Source organism: Centrocercus urophasianus, unplaced genomic scaffold (assembly GCF_019232065.1).
Source record: "Centrocercus urophasianus isolate 14NV4802_14NV808 unplaced genomic scaffold, USGS_Curo_1.0 seq_14, whole genome shotgun sequence".
NCBI classification, from domain to species: domain Eukaryota; kingdom Metazoa; phylum Chordata; class Aves; order Galliformes; family Phasianidae; genus Centrocercus; species Centrocercus urophasianus.
Genome location: NW_024884586.1, coordinates 37,478,250 through 37,501,233, shown reverse-complemented (window position 1 = coordinate 37,501,233; position 22,984 = coordinate 37,478,250). Strand labels below are relative to the sequence as shown.

Here is a 22,984-nt window from a genome sequence, read left to right as displayed (position 1 = left end):
AATTTTGCGAAAAGAAAATGTGTTCTCGCCAACCTTGATATCTCCTTGGGCTAGTACTGCCCATGCAGGAACTGCTCACAGTGCAGCAGAGCTTTTGTTGTTGTTCAGTGGTTTGGTTTTTTGCGGTATTGATTACATTGAATGTTGTGTTATTAAGAATTGTACAGAACAAGCAGATTTTCACATGCTGAAATGTGGTTAGTATATTAAATGGTGAGTTTTCAGAAGGGAGCAAGCTAGGTATGCTTCTAGATAGGAGAGAAGGTTGTATGCTTTTCAAAAACAGTTTTTGAATATTCTACAGGAAAATAAGTGGTATTTACAAGATAAAGTGAGAACTAGCATGTTTTATTTACGTCTGTCTCTGCAGAAGAGTTCTCTCTGCAGTGTTTTAGTGATAATAATGTGGGACTTGAATTTGGAGAATTCCAGCACTGATTTGCGTGCTGATGTTTCGTGTGCTGATAATTTGTGTAGATCACTTGAAACATTTTAAAAATTGGCATTCACAAAAACTGCCGAAAAATGGTTTAACAATCTGAAGACTGCTGAGGGCATTTCCTTTTTGAAAGGAAAGCTGCCTGCATGCCACATTGTGAGGTTCCTGGGCTACAAGCAGCCCCACGGTGATGTAGGTCAGTGTGCCTCTATGGGGCTGCACGTGGGCATTGTTCCAGCTGCCTGGCCCCACTCTGCACAGGCCTCTGACCCGCTGCCCGGTCAGCCCTGCTGTCTGTTGCTGGAGAGATGTGGTGGTGGTCAGCTTTGCTCTGTGGTGGGAGCAGTGGAACACTCAAGTAAAACAGGGTATGAGGTGGGAACGTTTACCATGCGGTTGCATGCTGTGTGTCGGGAAGCAGTTGCATAGGGGTGAGGGTAGTGTACAAGGCCTGTTTCTTTCCTTCTCTCCCAGCGTGAATGCTGAACAGCACTTGGTGTTACCCCGCCTAGCACATAGGGCTTGCCTCTCACAATGTGAACAGTGGAAGAACTAGCTGCTGATGCATCCCTTTGTTAAAGAGACTATTTGTTTACACAGGATGGCATTAAATTTTCCTACAGCAACTGTGCTAAGCAGCAACTACTTTACAGGTGCAGAATTTAAGACAAATTTGTCCTGTCAGAGTAACCATCCTTTGATCCTATCCGGGGTGTGTCTTGTTTTGTTCTTGCCTTCTATTCTGGGTAATCACAAAATGAGGGGCAAGCACTGGTGAAAAGGAAAAAAAAAATCTCATCATTAATCAGTACAAAACCTCAGAAAATGTGAGGAAGATGATCTTTCTGGATTTTAGGTTTAAGAAGTTCGTAAGAACTGTATTGTTACATGGAAAGTGTGGAAACAATGTAGTGGACACATATGAACAGGCACCTGTCCAAAGGAGAATATTCCTGTTTTTTTGGATCTGATGACTCAGAGATACTTAATTTGTGTTACACATGTACTAATTCCATTTTTTCCTCTCCAGGTAAAAGTATGGAAGAAATTAAGAAGCTGCTGTTGTTGGTTCTGGGATGTGCTGTTCAGGTGAACCTCATTAAAGGCTTGAAAAATATTTTTGTGAATCTGTTGTTATTTCTGGACTGAGAAAATCCACATGAAGATCATTGCTATATGAACAAATGTCTAGCTCAGGATAGCTTGCAAAGTAAATCTTTGGTATTAGATGAATGAAATGATTGTAGGAGAGAAGGCAGCATGGGGAAAGGAGACACACTGCATGCCAGAATTTGTTACCAGTGCTTAAATCAGCCACAGAATATGTACTGTTGTAACAGAGAGCAAGAAAAAGCTTTGGGTAGTGCACTTGGTATCAAGATTGTTATTGGTTTATTTTCTCGCTTGTGGACTACTATAGATGTATTTTTTTATATTTGATATAAAGCAAATAAATAAGCGAAGTCTAAACATTTGTTTAACAAAGCCTGATTTTATTTATCATTTGATTCAATATGTTTATAAAATCCAAAATGAATAGCTACTTTGTATATTCATGTGGGGATTTTTTATCTGGTGTTTATTAAAATAACTGGACAGGCAGTGTGTATGGGAAACTCCCCAGAAACAAATGACAGTTACCAGATAAAGCACTCAGTGTTCTGCCCACCAAACATCCATGGTGGTAAACAATAGGGGTGTTGCAGACTGGCCTTTGCTTATAATTGACCTTGTTTGTAGGTCTCTTACGTTTTTGTTGTGCCTTAGGACACTTACTCTGCTCAGTTATGTCAAGTCAATTATGTCAGGGTAATGCTGTCTTCGTGTGGCTGCTCTGAACTTTATCTCTGCGCTGCATTGCAACACAAAGAATAAAGGTCTGAGTTGGCTGTTGTGCATCCTCAGTACCCATTTACAGTCCTGGGGCCCTTCCCAGTGAAATGAATGGTCAGACTCAGAGGCAGATCCTGGAGGGCCACTCTAAATGGCAGAAAAGGCAGTTTAAAGAAACCCTTAATATTTAACTTCTCTTTTGTCTTCCTGTAACAACTGTGCATTACAATGTTAGTGTACGGTTATTGATATATTGACAACAGATGGCCAACTCCTTAAAAACCTTTACTAAAAGGTTTACTAAAACCTGTTTGTCTGAATTGTCACACGTTTTTATCTAGAATGTTTTCCATCCCTATTTTTTATCTAAAGCACGTTGATTTTGTTCAACAAGCAAAGTCAGTCATTGATGTGACAATAGCATCTAAGGGATGCATCTTATTTCATTGCCAAAGCCACGCATAATGCAGACAGAGAAACAGACAGGTTAAATAATGCAATGTAAGTGTAGGTCTTGTACCTACCTGTTTATGTTTGTGTGACTCCATTAGTGAAGCTGTGGTGTTTTCCCCTGGCTGTTGTTTTTAAAGAGCAAAGCCTGCCACTTAACTTAGCCTTGCTTGCACAGGCTGTAGAAGACAAATAATTTACAGCATAATTCAGTTCTTGCTCCATATGGAGGAGTGAAGTGCTATACTTTCTAGCCTAATAGTAGATCTTGAACGTTTTGTTGTTAGCAATTTAGTGATACATATGTGTATATATTTTTTTTGGATGAAAAATGCTGTAGTGAGTTTTAGGAGTTTCCCTTTTTTTTCTTTTTTTAACAGTGTGAAAGAAAAGAAGAGTTTATTGAAAGAATAAAACAGCTGGATATTGAAACCCAAGCTGCCATTGTGTCACATATTCAGGAGGTAGGACTCTCAGTACTTGCTGTTTTGACTTTCTGTCTTTTTCTTGACTCAATGTATCAGTGTTTTCAAGCTTGGTACTTCAAATTTCATGGTAGATTCATAAACTTGAGAGGAAGAAGTGATTGTTCTCTGAATACATGGTTATAATAATGTTACACAGTTAAAATAGGCATTTTTTTATAACATTGCTATGTTAGAAAGTTACAGTGGCAAATGTCTTGCTGGTTTCAGAATATACGGATGATAATCTTGCAAGGATGTGTGTGTAAAATATTTCAAAAAGTGTGTATGGCTGGAATCCCTTTGCTGTAATGACACAGACGCAGTCCCTTAGTCCTGTGGCAGGTGAGACATAGGCTCCCCAGTAGTGTGCTTTGGTCACTGGGCTCCTAATTCGTCTTGAAAGTTGTTCTCTGCAGTTGAATTTAGACATGTACTTTGATTTTAAAGAGAAGCATGATCCAATGACAAGAATATTCTTAGACTATTATGGTTTCTATAAAAGGAAGGACTATGTGTGACTGTTATGAACAAGCTTGCTTTGGAAATCCAAAGAGAAGCCCAGAGAAAATACCCTCTGTTGGTTGTGCCTCATTGGGAAAGGGGCATTGGGTGAAGTCTGGTGTCCGCAGGTGCAAGTGCAAAAAGATTTAAGTTGTGGAACTGAGAACCAGTTGTGGAAGTCTAAGACAGGATCTTCTTCATTAACATTGGAGGAGGAAGAAAAAAAGATTAAATAAGCACTTCAAAAGCAGAAATATTATTTAACTGAGCTTGAGAATCTTTTCACTTGCATGATGTTTTTGCTAAATCAGAATCAGAGTAAATATGTGTGGGTACAGTATCAGTGAAAAGAAATGCTGACAGCAATAGCCAGAGAAATTTCTAATAAAGTCAGATCTCTTCAGTTTTATTAGCTCAGATTGCGAGTTCATTGAAAACAGGGCTTATCAGCCTTAGTAGTTCCTTCTAATTCCTGTAGTGATCACTTCATTGCTGGAATTAAGACATAGCATATCGTTAACAGAATTGTGCTTGCATATATGCAGTCATTTAAAAAATTATCAGCCGTAATAATTTTAAAAAAATGTAAATACCAGAAATTGCTGAGTAGCGTTACAGTTTAGCTACTCGATGTTTCTGTTATTTTCTACATGCTGTAGGTGACATGTGATAATGTTTCTTAGTACATCAGTAGAAGAAGCTAGGGGATACAGCATATGCAGCAAACAATTTATGAGTCAGTCAGTGGAAACACTTCTTTTTTTCCCTTGTTCTTAGGTGACTCACAACCAGGAGAATGTCTTCGACTTGCAGTGGCTGGAGCTCCCAGACATGGCCCCTGAAGAACTGGAGTCTCTCTCCAGGAATATGGTGTTCCACCTCAAGAGGCTCATTGACGAGAGAGATGAGTGCACAGAGGTACAGTGACTTCTCTCTTGTATAGCATTCATGTGGAACACCAGTTAACAAACTCAGTTCCTTGTTGTATTTTTTTGTGCCCTGGGTATCTGTTTCTTCTATACCTTTCTTCTACGTGTCAGAAAACCTGTAAAAAGATTATGTGAGAATGGAAAAGACAAAAACATTAAAGTGTGATGAAATGATTGGTAAGAGATGTGCATGCAGTAAAGATACCAAAATATTTGCAGTTGTGACTTTGTCTCGATATTTTTGTCCCTTATCTGTTTAGCTCTTTATTTTAAGAGTGATTGCTTGCCTGACTCTCCAGAGATATTTACCATGGTGGGTCCAGTGTCTTTTGCTTTTTTCCCCTGTGTGAAACCAGGCCTTTCTGTTGCTGACTTATCACTTCGTCTCACTTCAGATCTGTACAGGAGCCTTCTCCCCTTCTTTGTACCTGTTAATTTTCTGTCATGCATTTGACTCTGTGATTGTGTTAGTTAAAACTATTAATAGTTACGATTTATATGAGTTCTCAAAAAAAAACTGGCAGTTTTGTCATTGGAAGGGAAATGTTTTAGTGGTATGAGCATGGTGGAGATTGCTCTCCTTCATCTGATCTTTCCATCTTACTCTCAGTTGAATTTTATAGAATAATAACTTAATTTTCTACGTTTATTCATCATTTTTATAGATGTGTGAAAAACAATGTGTAGCTATTTCTATTTATCTTGTGACTCTATGTTCTTCTCTGTATTTCCAGGTGATTGTAGATCTCACTCAAGAGAGGGACTATCTGCAGTCTCAGCAACCACCGAATACTCTGAAGGCATCAAGTCCAGATTCTTCTCCAAACCCAGCCAACCCTCTTTCTAATGAGGACAAACAGCACCTTGCAGTTGAGCTGGCAGACACAAAGGCTAAACTGAGAAGGATTCGGCAGGAGCTGTAAGTCACCAGTGACTTGTGTTTCTAGGCAGACCTGTGTATAAAGTCTTCTGTATCCTGAAAGTGCAGTTGCCTGTCAGCTTCAGCACATTGACTTTCATGAGGGCTCTCGTGAAATGTCATTCACATTGTTTATTTGTAGTAGTAGAAAGCTAGAATGAATGTTCCATCATCCTTTTTAAAAATTGATCTCTAAACACAGAGTGGTAGTTGCTTTTTGTTTTTGTCTGTCATCTTTTTCTTCCTCTCTCTAAAATGCCAGTAACTAGCTGCACTTTTAACTATTGGTGGGAAGTCCAGAGCAAAGCTAGCTATAGTGGTGGCAGTGCCAGTGGGATGTAAACAGAGATAATATAAAAGATATGAAGTTAGAATTTCATGTCTGTTATGTATGTGATATCACAAGAAAATAGACTTTACTTTTATGAAATTCTCATGCCAGAAAGGAAACTCCTTTTTCAGAATGTGCTGGAGGACTTCTGTTTGTCATTCTGGTTTCCAAGCAGAATCAAAAAAAATCCTTCAGAAAAAAAAAGAAACTTTAAGTTTTCCTAATCGTTTTTCAGGGAAGAGAAATCCGAGCAGCTTGTGGATTCTAAACATGAAGTTGAGCAGCTCACCCTAGAGCTGCAAAAAATAAAACAAGAGGTAAGGTGGGCTCATTTCACTGGGAATAACTCTTTTATTCTGAAGCTAAAAAATACCATTCTATATTTTCAATGAAGAATTCAAGTTACTCCAGCAAGCTTTTGGACAGTTATGAGTGTGGCGTACTGACACTTTCTGCTTAACTGGTGAGAACAGTTTTGTATGTACAGCTTGCAAATAGTCCAGTAATGCCTGAAGCTTATGTAATGTCAGGCATTGCAAATGTGAGTCCTGGCACGCTGTTGTACCTCGTAGTCTTGTAGAAAATGTACTGGTTAGTATGAGAATCGTCTTACTCTTGCACTGAGAGAATGTAATTTGCCTGCTGTTAAGAAAAAGAAAGTCTTGAAGGACATACTTTAATATGTTTTTACTTAGGTTTTTCTCCCTGATTATCCCTCTTATCTCTTAGAATATCCACCTGGCCTCAGATGCTCGTTCTGCCCGAGCATATAGAGATGAGTTGGACTCCCTGAGAGAAAAAGCAAACCGTGTGGAGAGACTTGAGATGGAACTTGTTCGGTGCAAAGAGAAGCTTCATGATGTGGATTTTTACAAAGCTCGCATGGAGGTAAGTGAAAATGAAGTGGTGAGTAATCCTTAATGTTTGGCTTTTGTGGTATTACTGCTTCATGTGTCATTTGTAATTGAGCTGACTGTAGCAAAACATGAGAGCAACTGGAAATTCTTTAATGTGCCTTTTTGCAACTATTGCTTGTAGTAGAAAGACAAAATCTGGATCTTTCCTAGTGCCTCGTGTATAGCATGTCAATGAGAAATGGGTACCTTTGTTCCCATAATAATTACAGTTACTCATCTTAGTTACCTACCTGTTAGTTATGCCCATCCTGCAGTTACTAAATAATTTAGGTTGAAAGGGACCTTGCAGATCATCTGGACAAATAGATTGTTCACAGCATTGCTGACCCTAAATTTAGGTGAAGTTGCTCTTATTTTCCTTCCTTTCAGTGCTCTGAGGTTTTCTTACCTAAACTCTCAATGATTCATGTATATAGCATATCTGCCAAAGTCAAATAAAGATCTGGACTTGCTGAACATACTGAGGTTCTGTAATTGACCACCTCACTATAGCTAGATAAAATCCCAGGTCTGAGACACAAGAGCAGTGTTGAAGCTCTCATGTGCTAGGATGAGAACACGTGTTGTTTTGGCTCGATAAACCCTATTTCTTAAGCAGTTGGCTTTTTGTGTTTTTTTTTTTTTCCCCACCAAAGATGTCAGCTAGCTGCTGGTTCTTACGAACAAATTCATAAAGATGAATTTGAAATGAAATGTAGTAACAGCCAACAAAAGCTTGCCTCCTCTCTCAGGAATTCTCAGTTTATAGTAGAGATTATGAAGTTGCTTCTCTGCCTTCTTACCTCAAGCTGGCAAATCGGTCGTGCATTAACCTCACGCAAACTACAAAGTGTGGTATCCTGGTATTTCCCTTTTGTCTGTGCACTGGAGTTTCTTAGCTTCTACCTCCTGCTCGAAGTTTTTACCTGATCTAGGACAAGACAGTTTTTAGTTTTGTGGCAGGTTTTTTTCTGGACTGCTGTCCAGGAGCCAGCAGTCTTGTTTCACTGTCTGCATGCTGACCTTGCTGTCATGCAGCAAAGAGACCTCTGCTTCTGCTTCAGAAAGTTTCGTTCAAACTTTCTCAGCCCCCCTTTTCTACCCTGTCAGTTTTTGATTAATGTTTTGAATGTTGGAGATGAGTGTTGGATCTGAAGGATACCTCCCTGAGGTACAGTAGTAGATGGGACAAAGTGTATTTCCTGTCAATGTGACACTTTTCTAATTTTGGAGAACAGTGTGGCCTGTGGCAAAAGTTGTTGCTGCCACAGAGGCTGAGCTTTTCTAGTATGTGGTGGGATTGCACAGCTGTCTGCAGGCCTCTCTTTGGTCTAGAATAACCAGAATGTTTCACATTCTTACCACTGCTTTCCATTATTGATCAAACCTTGGCACAGCCATTAAGTGGCAGACTTGTACACTGGTAGCATCAGGCAAGCTCCATTGGTTTATGCTGATGCATTCAGGGAATTCCACAAGGTATTCTTCTGTCTGTTTTTATCATCGTGCAGTAACACAAAGGCTGTTCATAGCAGCCAGTATCCAACTCTCCTCAGTCCATGGAGTTTTCTGTTAGTATATCAAGTCCTGCACCCATCCAAATAAAGGACTAAAGGCTGGGATTGAGTTCAGTGTTGGCTCAGATTCCTCCCGCTTCTTCAAAAACTGTTTGTCTCACTGTTACAGGATGTGAGATTTGTGCAGGAATGTCCATGTTTTTAACCACTAGACTGTAAAGTGCTGATTCATCTCGTGCATTTACTGCTGTGATTGACTTCCTGAGCTCCAAGACTTGGGACCCAAACTAATTTCACAGAGACTCAGCAACGAGTAGATGCACAAAGTGCAGTGTAAGCCATATTTCTGTGGTACCTTAAGGCTCATAGGCCTTTGTCAAGTTTGTCAATAAGCGATATCAAATCAGTAAGTGAGAAGAAAAGTGTTTTCAGCTTTGTGTGTCAGTGCAGAAGGTTACTAAGTAGGATTTTGGAAATTTTTTCCTTCGTGTTGTTCTTGTACACAGTTGGTAGTTTGTAGTCGCAAAGAATATGAAAGGTACTCTGTATATGATACTGTGACAAGCTTTAGGAATTGTTGGCAAGTTTGTAAGTACTTTCTGAAAGCATGTGATACAAATCAGCTGTGGCAACAGGGAGAGATTTAGGGAGCTATTGCAGCAGTGCTGAAGAAGCAAGGCTGTCTTTTCTGTATGTGAACCTAACACATGTGAGAATGTTCATTGGTTTCCTTCTCTGTATTTCTTGACAAAACTATTCTGAAAAAGCATTCTAATTTGACTGTCTTCCAAGGAACGTGGAGATTAATGTGTTCTAGATACCTTTCTTCAGGGGCAGCTTAGTGAAATCCTAAGAGTGAATTTAGAGGGGTGGGCATAATACAGGACTCCTCCAAGGAAGTGCTTCTCTTCAGCATAAAGCTTTCCTCCAGCAGTTGTCTCAGTTGAACCTAGTGTGGCTCCAGGAGATCAGATAATTCTCAGAGGCCAGGAAGTCTGCCTTGCCTGTTGTCATTCCTTCTTGTTGCAGTTATGTTTCCACACAAGGTGGTGGGAGGAATTTCTGTGAACATTTTAAAATGCAAAAGTATCCCTTATGTTGTCGTACAGCTTATCAAAGCAATGATTGATTGTCAGAAGATGTTAGCTGTATCATGGCTCAGTAGGGGCAATTTGTGAACTGTAGAAGGGAGGAGTTTGAACTTTGTTTAATAACTAGGTCTGGATGTGCATACAAATTTTCTAGTTTTAAACAATCTGATTGCTACTTTAGTTTCTGAAAATGTCTCTGGGTACCAACACACCCTGATTGTGCAACCGCTTACTCCCAGACTAAATTGTAACCATATGAGTACACCATGCCATTCTTAAAGCTACTTCAAGCCACAGTGATACACGACCAGAACACAGTGTATAGTTTGTTTCAGAAGTGTAGTTACAAAAGCAGGATTATGTGTGGCGGATATTAAACCATCATGATTTAAGTTGAAGCTCTTGCCTGCTAAATTTGGTGTATTTTCAAAAATAAACAAACAAACCCACAGCCAGCTATTATTTCTGCTGACTTAAAATGTAGCTCAGTTTAAAAACTCGTAAGGAGAGAAAAACCCTTATTTCTGATGGAAGCATCGCTTCACCATGATCGTCTGTTGAATTTCTGGCCAGGAGGAGTGGTTTGTAGCTCTGTGTGTTATTAGGCTGACTGTCTTCTGCAGTGAGTTCTCAGGCATTAATGCTGACACACTGTAGTTAGAGTGGTTGTACCTTCAAGGCTTAGAGATGTAATTCTGCAAGATCCCTTGGAGTAATTATTTAAATTACATGAACTTCTCAGTGTTAAGACAACCTAAGATCATGGGATGGGTATACCAATGAGCATTGTTGGCCTTGTCATAGCAGGCATTTTCACCAGGTTATTAATTTAAGATTTCTTCAGAGCTGCTTTGAACCGGCATGTCCACTCCTCCTGGGCACTCAATGAAAAGTATTCCAGTCTTCCACACATTGCAGCTCCCAGTGCTGTGTGGTTTGTACCAGAGCCTGGATTACATGTACGTACTTGGCACATAGCTTGACTCTTCATGAGTCTCTAAAATAACAACTAGTTCCTGCTTGGTAGGCAGTTTTGGGCATAGTTCTGAGACTGTTTTTGAGGTCAGACACAACCTTCCTTCTTAGGGCTGTGGTCTGGATTGAGTGTGACGATATAGCAAAGTAAGCCAGTCACATCGCTGTTTCGTTATGGATATCCTGGCAGCGTAAACAACACTCAGCACATTTTGTTTTATGTACTTCCTCTAGCCTGTCATCTGTTAGGTGTCAGCCTTTTTAGTTTGCCTACTCTGAAGTGACCCAATTAGATCAGATTTGGGCCAGAATGCTGTTTCTGAAAAATTAGTGTTTTATTGTTATTATTATTTTAGTTACTTGCGTACTCAGACGTTTCAGTTGTAGTGGTTAAAGGACTTCATAAGCATTGACAGACTTGTCCTTTTTAGTGCTGCTGTAGTGAGGAAATTATTCCTCTACTATTATGCAGGTTGGTAGATGACTTGAGGAGACATCAAGGGCAGTAGTGTGTGCATAAGGTGGACTTCTGTACTAAGCCATCTACAGTCAAAATGCAGCAAACAATTAAGATTGCTATATAAGGCTCTTAAATCATGGCCCCCTGTAGTATCAGAAAGCAAGGGGAATGGTTGCCATTAGGCATTCCTAACTTGTGCCTTGCAAGTATCTTTTTTTTCTTTTTTTCTTTTTGGTAAGTTGTTAGCCATGTGAGGCTTTTTGTGGCAGACTCTCCCCTCCATAACTGAGAAGGGTGTTGCTGGTTAAGGAAGTGAAAGCAATTTGCTCATGCCTGATGGTCATTCAGGAATCTCCTTGGCTTGGATGTTTGTGGTTGGAGAGAGCAGACTTGAACACTGATGTCAGCAGACTTCGCATTTGGAATACTGTTGTCCAGGAATGATCTCCTCTAGAACTAAGCATTTCATCATTCCTGCATGCAGACTTTCTCTTCTTGCGTATTTAATTGGAGCACAGGAAGGAGGTGGAGAAAGAACAGTAGGCAAAAAAAATTCTGCCTCTTACCCCATTGTAACTCTCCTGGGCTAAAATCCTTCCTATATCTTTCTAATCTGTTTAAATGCTGGTATATTCCTTCCATAGAAAATTATATCTATGATTGAAGACTTACCTAAAAGTAAAAGCTAACAGTGAGATATTATAACTTGAAATAACACATAATTTAATAACTGTGTCAAACATGAGCAGGAATACATAGCCAGACTTCATGCTTTGAGCATCTTGTATTTCTGGAGATGAGATACTTAAGTGCATAGAGCTTCATGTACTGCTTTGCAAGAGTGCTGTATAATTAACTTTGGTTTCCAAAGCTATGGCTGCTGTAGAGTAAGTTAATTTTTACTCAGTAAAAACAGATTCAGAAACTTTAATGGATCAGTGGCATGACTTGTGCCGTTAATGCTCATATATATTTCATGTTTTTTGTCTTTTTGATCTAGCTCTGTATGAAGAAAAATCTATTAAATGTCTAAAATTCAGGAAAAAACGAAATAATTGCATTTACAAAACGAAATAATTGCATTTACTTTCATTAGTGAATCTGAGATAATTAAACATGGAATCATTTCCTGTTAAATGTCAAATTGAAAACTTTTTTTCCTTGTTTTTTACAACATTGCTGTATGAAAGTGATTTGGCCTTTAAAAAGTCACTTTACTGAGAGAAGTTAACATTATTTTTTTCCTCTCTAGGAGTTAAGAGAAGATAACATCATATTGATTGAAACAAAGGCGATGTTGGAAGAACAGCTGACGATGGCAAGAGCTCGTGTTGATAAGTTGCATGAGATAGAGAAGGAGAATTTGCAGTTGAAATCCAAACTTCATGATGTGGAGCTGGTATGCCCTCTCTTCCTCATTACACCTTTTTTTTTTTTTTTACTGCATTCTGTTTTTATGCTGTCACATAAATTGATGTCACAGAAACCAGTGGCAGGTAGATAAATCAGCAGTGCTTTTAAAGATGTCTTTAGTTTGAACTTGATGTACACAGATTCTTAAAATACTTTCACAACATGAGTAGTTTAGTAGTTTACAGTGCCAGTGCCACTGTATGAGATGGGTGGACAAACTTAATTTTATGGGAGGTGCTTTTATGCATACTGACAATAGAGATGTTAATATCTGTCACTTAAGTAGAAATCCCTTAGATACATGAAAGGAAATCTATTGCAGTAAATGAATTTTTTTGCTAGAAACAAAGCCCACAACCTTTATAGTGACTTGAAGTATTCGTCACTACTGTAAAAGCCACAATTCCAAACTTTTAGCATTGGGTAAGCCAGAGATGGCTAATTGCTTCATAGACTAGGAGATCTAAGAAGTGGCAGATTATTGTCTGCAAACAAAAAGAAACGCTGAATTTTATAATTCCGCTAGTACTAATAAATTTTCTTTCGTCTCTTGTGTTTTACTCAACAGTCATCCTCTTGCAACTTTGTTTTGAATTCTTCTGGATTTAACTGTGTAAAAATGGGATGCATTGGAAACAAGAACTTTGAGAGTGCAGTGGGGAGTTATGTTTAAAGACTTAAAAAATAAAGGATAACATGGTGCTTCAGCACTTCCGTAGTTATTCCATATGGTTATTTTCCATGTTGCTTTTTCAGGGTGGATTTTAGAATTTTTGACTAATGCTGTTTTGAATCTTTGCTTCACATCTCACAAATATAAATGACCAAAGTGATTTGCAGAAGCTGTGGGAGCCTCCTCCGATGATTGAACGCCCCCCCCAAGTTATGAGGCAGATATCTACTTGCTAATCCATATGACATGAGTTAAAGAAGCTCACTACTGGTATTCAAGATTATTCCTGCAATGTCTCCAGAGAGTCAGTGTATGATCATGGAATGGTAGAATCACAGAATGGCCTGGGTTGAAAAAGGACCACAATGATCATCTAGTTTCAAGCCCCCTGCTATGTGCAGGCTCACCAGCCACTAGACCAGGCTGCCCAGAGCCACATCAGCTCAGGAGACACCTTGAATTTAGGCAGCCTTACCAGTCTTGGCTTGTACTGGCCCTGTTATCACTGAGCATCTTTTCCTTCCAGTTACTTTCATTTCAAATACATAATGGACTTATCTATAACTAGGGCTACAACAATTATTTAAAACTGTGCATTTATTTTAATAAAAAGGCTCACACTATTCAGTGAGGCTTTTCTGCCCTCAGTGTATATTGCTCCATTTAGTAGCAGTTCAGCTGACAGAACAATCTGAGATCATCTGCATACTTTTTTTTTTTTTCCACTCCTACACCTTGCATAGGATCGAGACACGGACAAAAAGAGAATTGAAGAGCTTCTGGAGGAGAATATGGTCTTGGAGATTGCACAGAAACAGAGCATGAATGAATCTGCACACCTAGGCTGGGAACTGGAACAACTGTCTAAAAGCACAGATCTTGCTGATAGTGAGTACCAGTTGGGGTTGCTGGTGTTGTATTTCTGTTTGTGGTCGCTGAAAAAGTACACAGGTCACTTGACTGCAAAGGGAACGAGTTCAAGCTTAGGAAGTTCATTTGGAGAATTTCCCTTCCTGAGCCATCTGACTTTGAACTTAGTTTCTGGGAACTGCTAAAATGTATTCCTTCGAACTTCTGTTCCTTATGAAATTATTTGTTTGCTTTTTATGTTGGTTGTCACTGAAAGAGTGACTCTAAGTAAAGTGATGAGTTTAAAAAAAAAAAAAAAAAAAAAAAAAGCTTTGTAAATGACACAGCAGAAATGTCACACTGAATAGGAGACACTTCTGACTGAATGGGGGGGAGGAGTCTGTGATCTTTAGTATTCTTCAATACAATTAGTGCAGACAGTTAGCTAGTCTTTAAATCCCAGGAAGTAGTGTATGCTGAAGTCATTTATTTTTACTAGATACTGAAAAATGTGTATGGGTAGAATAACTGGCTGATTATTTTTTTGGAATGGTTGATTTGATTTCCATAACCATCACAAACATAACTAATGCTCCCTTTGCTAGTCAGGTTTTATCATTGTTTGCTGTATCTAACATCTATTCTGTTTATAATACCAGCCTAAACAGCAGTGTTATAGAGAACTTGGGAAATACAGGATATTTCATGGTGTTTGGTGTGCAGATTGTATTGATTTACTCACCTGATTCTGCTAAGACTTGTATATTTGCATTTGTGTACTAGGAATAATTTAACTGAAGACGAAGGCATAAATTTGAGCAAGCAGATGGTCTGTTTTCAGTAAAGCTATTTAGAAGAATGATTTTGTTTTCTAAAAGAAATCTGAATTATCTTTTTATGATTAGTATCTAATTAATTGTTGCTGTCAATAAATAATCATGCAAAGCAGGTTCACCTCATTTTTAGAAATGAATTCCTCCTTATTTCTAATCGAGGATATTGCTTAGTGAAATAGGGGAGAAGCACTGTTGCTTCAAAACTTGGGAATTTTGTTGAACTTTTTTTCAGGAAAATGTAAAACTTTCTGATATTTTTGCTTGTTTCAAGTAGCTGCTTTTGGCCTCTTTCTCATTTGCTTTATTTAATGATGTAGTAGAAGAAACAATGCTAGTTTTGTTCTTCAGTTTTTCTAGCAGTAGAATTCCAGAACTTCTCCTATTACCTGAAGAAAAGGCAAGTAAGCAGAGCTGAGAACATTGGTAATCAGTAATCTTTTGTATTGGAAAAAATAAGTGAAGAAAGGGTGATTCAAAAAAAAAAAAACAAACACAAAAACAAAACTAACAAGAGCAAACAAAAACCAAAAATTCTTTCCCAGCAGTGTTGTATTCTTCCAGAGATTCTCTTTAAGAAGTTCCTCCTCAGTGCACGTGGCTATCCTGAATACAGCTATCATGTAAAGATAAGAGTCAGTTTGCAGAGCTCTTCTGGAAAACCTCCTGTTGGATTTGAAGTAGAGTCTGCAAGGGAAGAGGAAAGTTAACGATTTTACCTGTTAATTAGGAATCTAATATTTTGATTCTAAAATTTTATTTTTTTTTTTAAATGCAAAACTCATTTAGATGGGTTTTGTTTCAGGACAACATTGAACTGAATTAAACACCAGGTGATGCTCTATCAAAAGCACACATGGGATTTTAACGTTCTCAGAAACTTGCCTGTTATAAAGTGCTCAGTGTGCTTTGTGCAACAGTGCTGCTTATTTAGCAGGAGTTAATATTTTCTGAGACTTGAGGACAACGCTAAAAGTCAATTTCATATTAAATGTAATTTTGTGGTGAGGGGTAGCAATTATTCCATGTGGAACAGAGTATTACTTCTTTAATTATTCAGTTGCTTAGTAGAGAAATGAACAGAGCAATGCAGATTTTATTGCAGTTTTAGGCAAAGAAGTCATGAGACTTAGGATCTCCAAACATTCAAAGTAAAATCTGCAGTGAAACTTGCAAAAATGTTGTTAGTTCCAAGACTTCAACTGAAGAAAATTCTCTGATCCACTTTCTGATGGCTCCCCTGTGCATGTGTATCCAGTAGGAAAATATTCTCCCTGATTCAGCATATTCTCAATAAGTTAGCTGTGAAGGTGAGCTTTGAACTCAGGTTTTTTTCCCGTGACTAAAAATGATTGAATACCTGAACTTTCATTGTCTGCATCATCTTGATGTTTTCACAAACACTTTTCATTTTTTTATTTTCTGGCTTGATTTATTTCCTCTGATACAAGTATAAAAGAGTATCAAAGCATACTCTGCTATTAATATAAATTTAATTACTAGCATAAGTAAAGCGACTTTAGGAGAGTTTAGGAACCAAGTAGCTTTGAAAATGTTTATCTGTTCAGGTACTTCCCTGTTTATTAAAATTATTGATTATCATCTATAGAAGTTAATTCTAATGTATACAAAGTGTTTACTTAACAGTCAATCTGTAATGATAAGGGTTTGGCTATGATTGTCTGAGTAAAAGTAAACCTTAAGGACCTAGAAAGGAAGATACTGATCAATTGATCAGAGCCATCTTCCAATTTTCTTGTTTCAACAGCTAGGAAGTCCTTTGTGTTTGAGCTGAATGAATGTGCTTCAAGTCGCATACTGAAGTTGGAGAAGGATAATCAGAGCTTGCAGAACACAATCCAGGAGCTGAGAGATGCCTCCTTGACTTCCAGAGAGAGCAGCCTAAAGTTTGTGGAACTGGAAAAGGAAAATCAGCAGCTTAGCAAAAAGGTAATCCTTACTTACAGGAACAAACAGAGCTCTTCAGTTTTTGGGCACAGTGTGTGCAGGCCTTTACAGCATTCCTGAATGATGAGGGATTCACTGATACTCTCTGTAAGACTGGGCACGTTTCTGGCCCCTTCTAGTTAATCTTGTTCTGACAGTAGTGTATTCTATTGCCTTCTGCTTTACCATCTACTTGAGTACATCATTCCAAGCAAAAGTGACTGTTTCATAAAAGCAGCCTTTCAGTGCTCATTTGCCAATAGATTGTGCTGTTGATTTTGTCCCTTTTTGTCGTCTTCTGGCTGTCAGTAATAGTTGGTCTACCAGGTGAGGACACCACAGCTCTTTTGAAATTTCTTGTTCATTTGAAAGTTTTAATATTTTCATGTAAGTCAAATAAAACAAAAGTCAGCTTAGTATATTTTTCTTTCCTGTCCGTAGTCCTGGATCAGCTCATAAATTTGTCCTTTTGGCCCTTAGGTATTCTGCAATATCTTCTTCCCTGCAAATATCTGGTTTCTTTTAATCCCAGGTAGCAAACATGCCATCACTTTTTACATGTATTTGTCTATATTATACTGTATTATTAACTGTTAGTTCATTTAGCTCAAATGCCAGCTCAGCCTATGTGTGAAATGTAGTGGTCCATTCATCTCCAACTAATACATCCATTTTTGTCTGGCTATTCTGAACTCTGATGAGTTGAGCCAAATGGGGAAAGAGAATGTTTGCTAGTCTGAATATAAAAAAAAAAAAAAAAAAAAAATTCCCTGTCTTTTCTTTTTTTTACATATTCCCACCTTTGATAAATCATCTAGAGAACAGACTCTTTTTCTATCTTTCCCACTGCTACTATAACTTGTGTGCAACACTAATACAAGGAGTCCTCTGACCTACATATGGGGTAACTGAATGCTTTGAAGGGCAAGGTGAGGAAGAGTTTTTATATGAAATACTGGTCATAAATTACTGGATCATACCTGTCAGCCAGGGAGAACTGAGATCTGTCAATGGATTGGTCCATCTTCTGCAGGGATTCCTTTGCTGTCAAGTTGAGAGACTACTTCTGTTTCTTGGGTTTCTTCTGTGTGCAAAGAAAATGGAAAAATTTCAGTTCAGCTTACTCTTCCTTCCATGCACGCTTTTATGACCCTTTGAGTATGACTAATTCACTGCAGCTCATAATTTACATGCTTAAAATTTGAGATCAAGAAATACAGAGCGCTCAGCAGATACCTGTGGTGTGCAGCAGTTTGAGTCATTTGAACAACTGTGGTCAATCTTTGGCTTTGCCACAGGCACATTCCTGTGGGCACCTCCAGTTATGGCACTGTATTGGTGCTGGCAGCTGTGATCCCAGCATTAGTCGGATGTTTTCAGCAATGGTTGAATGTGTTGACATGGTGGGCTCACCTACAGGTTTAGCAGTTAAATAAGATAATAGCCAGTAGTGGGGAATGTTTGTGTGGTGTGAAGGGACCACTGTAGACCAATGAGAGAAAATGACAGTTAAAAATACTGCTTTCAAGAGCAGCTGAAGCATGTGGAAAGATGTAAATTGGGCTCTATCAGAGAAACACAGAGCATGATGGGAGTTGCTGACTTACTGTGCATCTCCTGTTCAGGAAGATCTGGAAAAAAAAAAAACATAGTAGCATTCTGTAGTCTGAGGAGACACTCAGTTGTCTTCCAGCATATGGAGGCCTGATGCTCTCTATATAAAATAATCCTCATTTGCAGTGGTTGCATTTGATTTTTTTTTTTTTTTTTTTTTTTTAACCTTTTCTTCCTCAAACATACTTTTGTATTTCTCTTGCACATGTCCTCTTACTGAGAGGAGCAGAGGAAGTATCTGTGGTTAATTACAGAGTGGTTACTGCAGTATGAAGAGGTGAGAGCAACAATTCTGAAGGGCAGTTAAAGATGCATACAAAGAACAAGAGATAGAAAAGTGTTTTTCTCTCGATTTTTTGTGTGATTTTAAAAACAAAAAAAAAAGAAATTGTGATGCCCATGGTAAAGTCATTTCACTATCATCCACTGGCTGAGAGTTATCAAGAATTTTGACCAGAGTATGCTTGGCTGTCTACTGATCTGCTGCTTGGAAAGATCACCTAACCAGAATGGGATTATTTAGGTAGCACAAGAGGGGGTGGTGTGAAGGAAAAGTCCTGTACATCTTTTTCTTCTTTTCTCTGAGGGGAGCTAATTATAGAAAACCCTCAGGCACAGTCTAGTAGCAGCAGTAAGTGCCTGTTCTCCCTGCATTCTGGACTTCTTGGAATGGAACAACTTGTAAACAGTAATTTCTTACTTGCCTCCAGTGCTCTCAGAAGTGCTAATGAAGACTAGCTTTTACTGAGTTACTGAACTTGTGTTCCAGTCTTTTCTTTGAGACCAATGATCCTAAACACGGTCACATTTCTAAAAGTTAAGCCCTTCTTATCTCCCATCTGGGCAGCCCCTGCTTGTTTAAACACTTCCTGTAATGAGGCAGATGTTGATACAGGCAGAGGCCAGCCTCTGGCTATTTCCCACTTATAAGAATTATTGTTAATAACATTCTCATTGACATTTTCACTGTTGGCAAAGTTCATAATACCACCATAGAAAATTAAGCTGTAGGGTTTCACAGTACTTTAGAAGGATAAAAAGGAATGTTTCCTGAACTGGAGATCCTGGCTCTTTGAATCTCTGGCTTCTAAAGAGCTGCTGCTTTACAGTGCTCAGTTCATTATTAGTGCAGCTTTCAAAACGGAGTAGTAAGAAGACATCATTCACTGTAGGACTGGGCTCTTGTTCACAAATCACTGAAGTGCAGAATAGTCACCTGCTGGGAAAACAGAGGACCAACATACCAGAGGGAGAGGGAAGGTAAACTTGGAAACCAGTTTTCCTCTGTTCATCACATTTTAAAATTCTTTTGCTCACTGAACTGTTTTAAGAACCTTCTCGGTATTTGCTGGTTAAGTGAGGCCTTCAGTGATGGAGAGAATAGGAAACACGTCCCTCAGAAAAGTGAGCATCAGAAATTGTAGCCACTGACAGAAGCAAAATGACACTGAGGCTGGTGAATCATTTTTCATCACTGTGTGCCTTATTCTAATAAGCACTATGAGAAAATGCAACTCCTTCAAACTGCGCTTCAGGAAGGGAAGGATTATATCCTGCTGCCACAGTCCTCATCTCATTCTCCTTGGTTGTTCAGAATACTTTTGAGTGTGGACTGTCACCATATCAAGGTGTGGCTGATGTGTTTTGCTGTGTTTTTTCCACACAGATTGAAAAGTTGCAAAATCAAATTGAAAAGGAGAAGCAAAGTAATCAAGATCTGGAGACCTTGAGTGAAGAGTTGATAAAAGAGAAAGAACAGTTACAAGTTGTCATGGAGACTCTGAAAGCTGACAGAGACAGACAGGTACAGACTTCACAAATGTAATCTAAAAGTGTATGCTCAATTGTGGGAATTTACTGATGCCATTTAGAATGTTTGGTTCTCTCAGGGATACAGGGCATTTGAGAGCTATTATACATAAATTTAACTTGTTCAAATATAGGTAAAAGCAAAAAAAAGCCCAACAAGTTTGGCTAGCTACTGCTTCTCCTGTTGCCGTAAGGACATCTTCAGGCTGCTGTAAGAATGAATCTTCATTCTTTAAGGAAAAAAGGTCTGAACTTTACTAAATGGGCACTGACTGGTTTTAGGACATGCAGATAAAACTACATATTGTTGCAGAAGATTGGTCTTCTGCCAGCTGGGTGTCTTGACTTTATTTAATTTTATTCAACCTCTTAGTCTATTTTAAAATATGCTGAGAAAGCACTTACATCTTCTAGTTTGATAGTTTGAATGCCTTTCAGCTCTAAAATCCTTAAATGCAGTGCTTTGAAGCAACTCTGTTACAGGCTCATGCCAAATGTCATCTGTATTAAGTAGACTAATGATGAAAGCACATAAGTACATCATTGAAAGGCAGGGTGTATATTTTTGTGTTGGAATTTGTTCCAAGTTTTGTGGAATGAAGGTTAAATAACAAAGTGCCTTATTTATGTAGTGCTTTTCATCTTGAAGGAATCTTCTGCAGGCTTCTGCCTGGGAAATTGCACTTTTCCACCAAAGTCATGAGTTTCAGTTAGATTGCTTGTGGATTTATTGTGTTAACAGCTGATGATTCACAGGTAGAGCAAGAAGTGAAAACAACAGCGTTATCAGTCACCAGAAGAGGGCAGATTCTGATCTTTCAGGGCCAAGTCCTTTTTAATTTTTGTGGATATTTTTTAGATAACATTTGCAAATTGCTGTCTAAATTGTGATTTCTTCAGCTGGAATTCAACCAGTTACATAAATGTACTGCTTTTACTGAAAGTGTAATGAGATACATAACTACTACAAATTTTCCATACTTTCAGGGTTTCTAAATTGGGTCTTCAGATCACAAAGACAGGAATGTAAACCTAAACAAAAAGACAACACGTGATTGATAACAAATCATTCTCTTCAAGGTGTTCTCTGAAGGCCTTTTGTCTCCTTTATCTCCCTGCTTAGACCTTTCCTAGTAGAAAGAATACAGCACCATTTTTCAGTTCATAAGAGTACCAAGATACCAGAGGTAGCAATTTTTTTAATTAGTTTGGGTTGTTGGTTTAGGTCAGAAATTTTTCTTGTGTAAAATAGATGTTTTTATTAACAAGCAGCTTTTTTTATTTTAACAAGCATGCTTTAGAACTAAATTATGGTGAATGTGTAGCACTTGCATGACTTATTTTTGGGTTGTTTTTTTTTTTTTTTAATATAGATAAAGGACCTTAAACAAGAAAATGATCACCTGAATCAAGTGGTCTTATCCCTGAGACAAAGATCTCAAGTGAGCAGCGAGGCAAGAGTGAAAGATATTGAAAAAGAGAACAAGATCCTTCATGAAACAGTTACAGAAACTAGTTCCAAAGTCAACAAGCTAGAATTTGAGAAGAAGCAGTTGCAAAAGGATTTTGACCAGGTTAAAGAAAAAGTGGAAAGAGTGGAAGAAATGGAGAAAGAGCTCCACCGGCTGGAGAAGGAGAATGAACAGCTCACAAAGAAGGCAACAGCAATGAAAACAGTAACAAAAAAAGTTGAAGTTCTTCAGCAGGAAAATTGGGATCTGGAAATGGAAAATAGGAAACTCAGAAAATCCCTGGACACATTCCAGAACGTTTCCATCCGGCTTGGGGACCTGGAAAGGGACAACAAGCAGTTGGATGAAGAAAACCTGGAGCTTAGAAGAGTTGTGGAGACCATGAGATTTACCAGCACAAAAATGGCACAGATAGAAGCAGAAAATAAAGATTTGGAGAGGGAAAAAGAGGACTTAAGGAAGAATGTGGAAATGTTAAAAGTGCTGAGTAAGAAATCAGAAAGGCTGGAGCTAAGTTATCAGAGTATCAACTCTGAAAACCAGAGACTTCAGCAAATGCTGGAGAACAGCAACAAAAAGATCCAGGATCTAGAAAAAGAAGTACAGGCAACAGAGAGTGAAAATCAAGTCCTTCAGAGAAACCTTGAGCAGCTGAAGATTTCTGCTAAAAGTCTGGAAAGGTTAGAAAAAGAGAACAAAGTCCTAGAACAAGAAATATCTCAGCTTGAGAAGGACAAAAAAGTGCTGGAGAAAGAAACAAAACGGCTTTGGCAGCAAGTGGAGCTGAAAGATGCTATTTTGGACGATAGTACAGTAAAGTTGGCAGTTGCTGAGAAAGAAAACAAGACACTAGAAAAGGAAATAGCTCAGTTCAGAGATTCATCTAATAAGCTGAAAGAATTTGAAAAGGACAACAAAGATCTCATAAAGCAAGTTACAATTGATAAAAGAACACTAGCTACATTGAGAGAGGTAAGAAAAATAATAATACAATGTTTTTTTATATTACAGCTCCGTGAAGTCGCCAAGGAAGCCATCTGTCCTATGGCTGTTTATGACTGTATAAGAGATCTTCAGAGCCTTGCTGGGAAAAACAGCATAGTGTAGTCTTGAAAGGTGCAACCTTCCAAAAACTCGGCGACCACAAATGAGTGTCTCCCAATGAAATGTTCTTAATGCAGAGTAGAGTTTTAACACAGCTCCCACATCGCTGATACTGTCTCTGACTACCAAATTGTTTGCTTACATGAAAGTTTCCAGTTAAGCCTGGAAATGAGCGCATTTGTTCAGAACATGCTAACATCCCCATTCTAAAACAGACTTCTCTGGGACCTGAATCATCCCAGGTAACCAACTTGGCCCTTTCAGTAACAGCTGAACTGAACTTTTCTTTAGGTCTTCCTGCAGTGTTTTTCCCCCATAAGATTCCACACAGAGTGAAAGAGTCATAAGCAGCACTGTTAATAATCAGCAGTGATGTCTTCCTGTGCCTCTATCCACTGCAGCATGCAGTATTCATGCTTTTGCCTGTAGTCATCCTTCAAAAATACACCATTTTCATTACCA

The 22,984-nt window shown here is 38.5% G+C and overlaps 1 protein-coding gene across 2 annotated transcripts in view; it reads left to right on the top strand.

Annotated features, from left to right (window-relative positions):
- The window catches only part of CCDC88C (coiled-coil domain containing 88C), an 86,710-nt gene that overhangs the window by 38,303 nt on the left and 25,423 nt on the right, over positions 1–22,984 (top strand). For both annotated transcript variants that reach the window (XM_042814306.1, XM_042814309.1), the window contains exons 5-15: positions 1,470–1,528; positions 3,103–3,186; positions 4,468–4,608; positions 5,354–5,538; positions 6,105–6,186; positions 6,599–6,757; positions 12,061–12,207; positions 13,638–13,782; positions 16,345–16,526; positions 19,804–19,941; positions 21,320–22,390. In XM_042814306.1, coding sequence (XP_042670240.1) covers positions 1,470–1,528; positions 3,103–3,186; positions 4,468–4,608; positions 5,354–5,538; positions 6,105–6,186; positions 6,599–6,757; positions 12,061–12,207; positions 13,638–13,782; positions 16,345–16,526; positions 19,804–19,941; positions 21,320–22,390 — 2,393 coding nt within the window. The remainder of the gene's footprint in view (positions 1–1,469; positions 1,529–3,102; positions 3,187–4,467; positions 4,609–5,353; positions 5,539–6,104; positions 6,187–6,598; positions 6,758–12,060; positions 12,208–13,637; positions 13,783–16,344; positions 16,527–19,803; positions 19,942–21,319; positions 22,391–22,984) is intronic.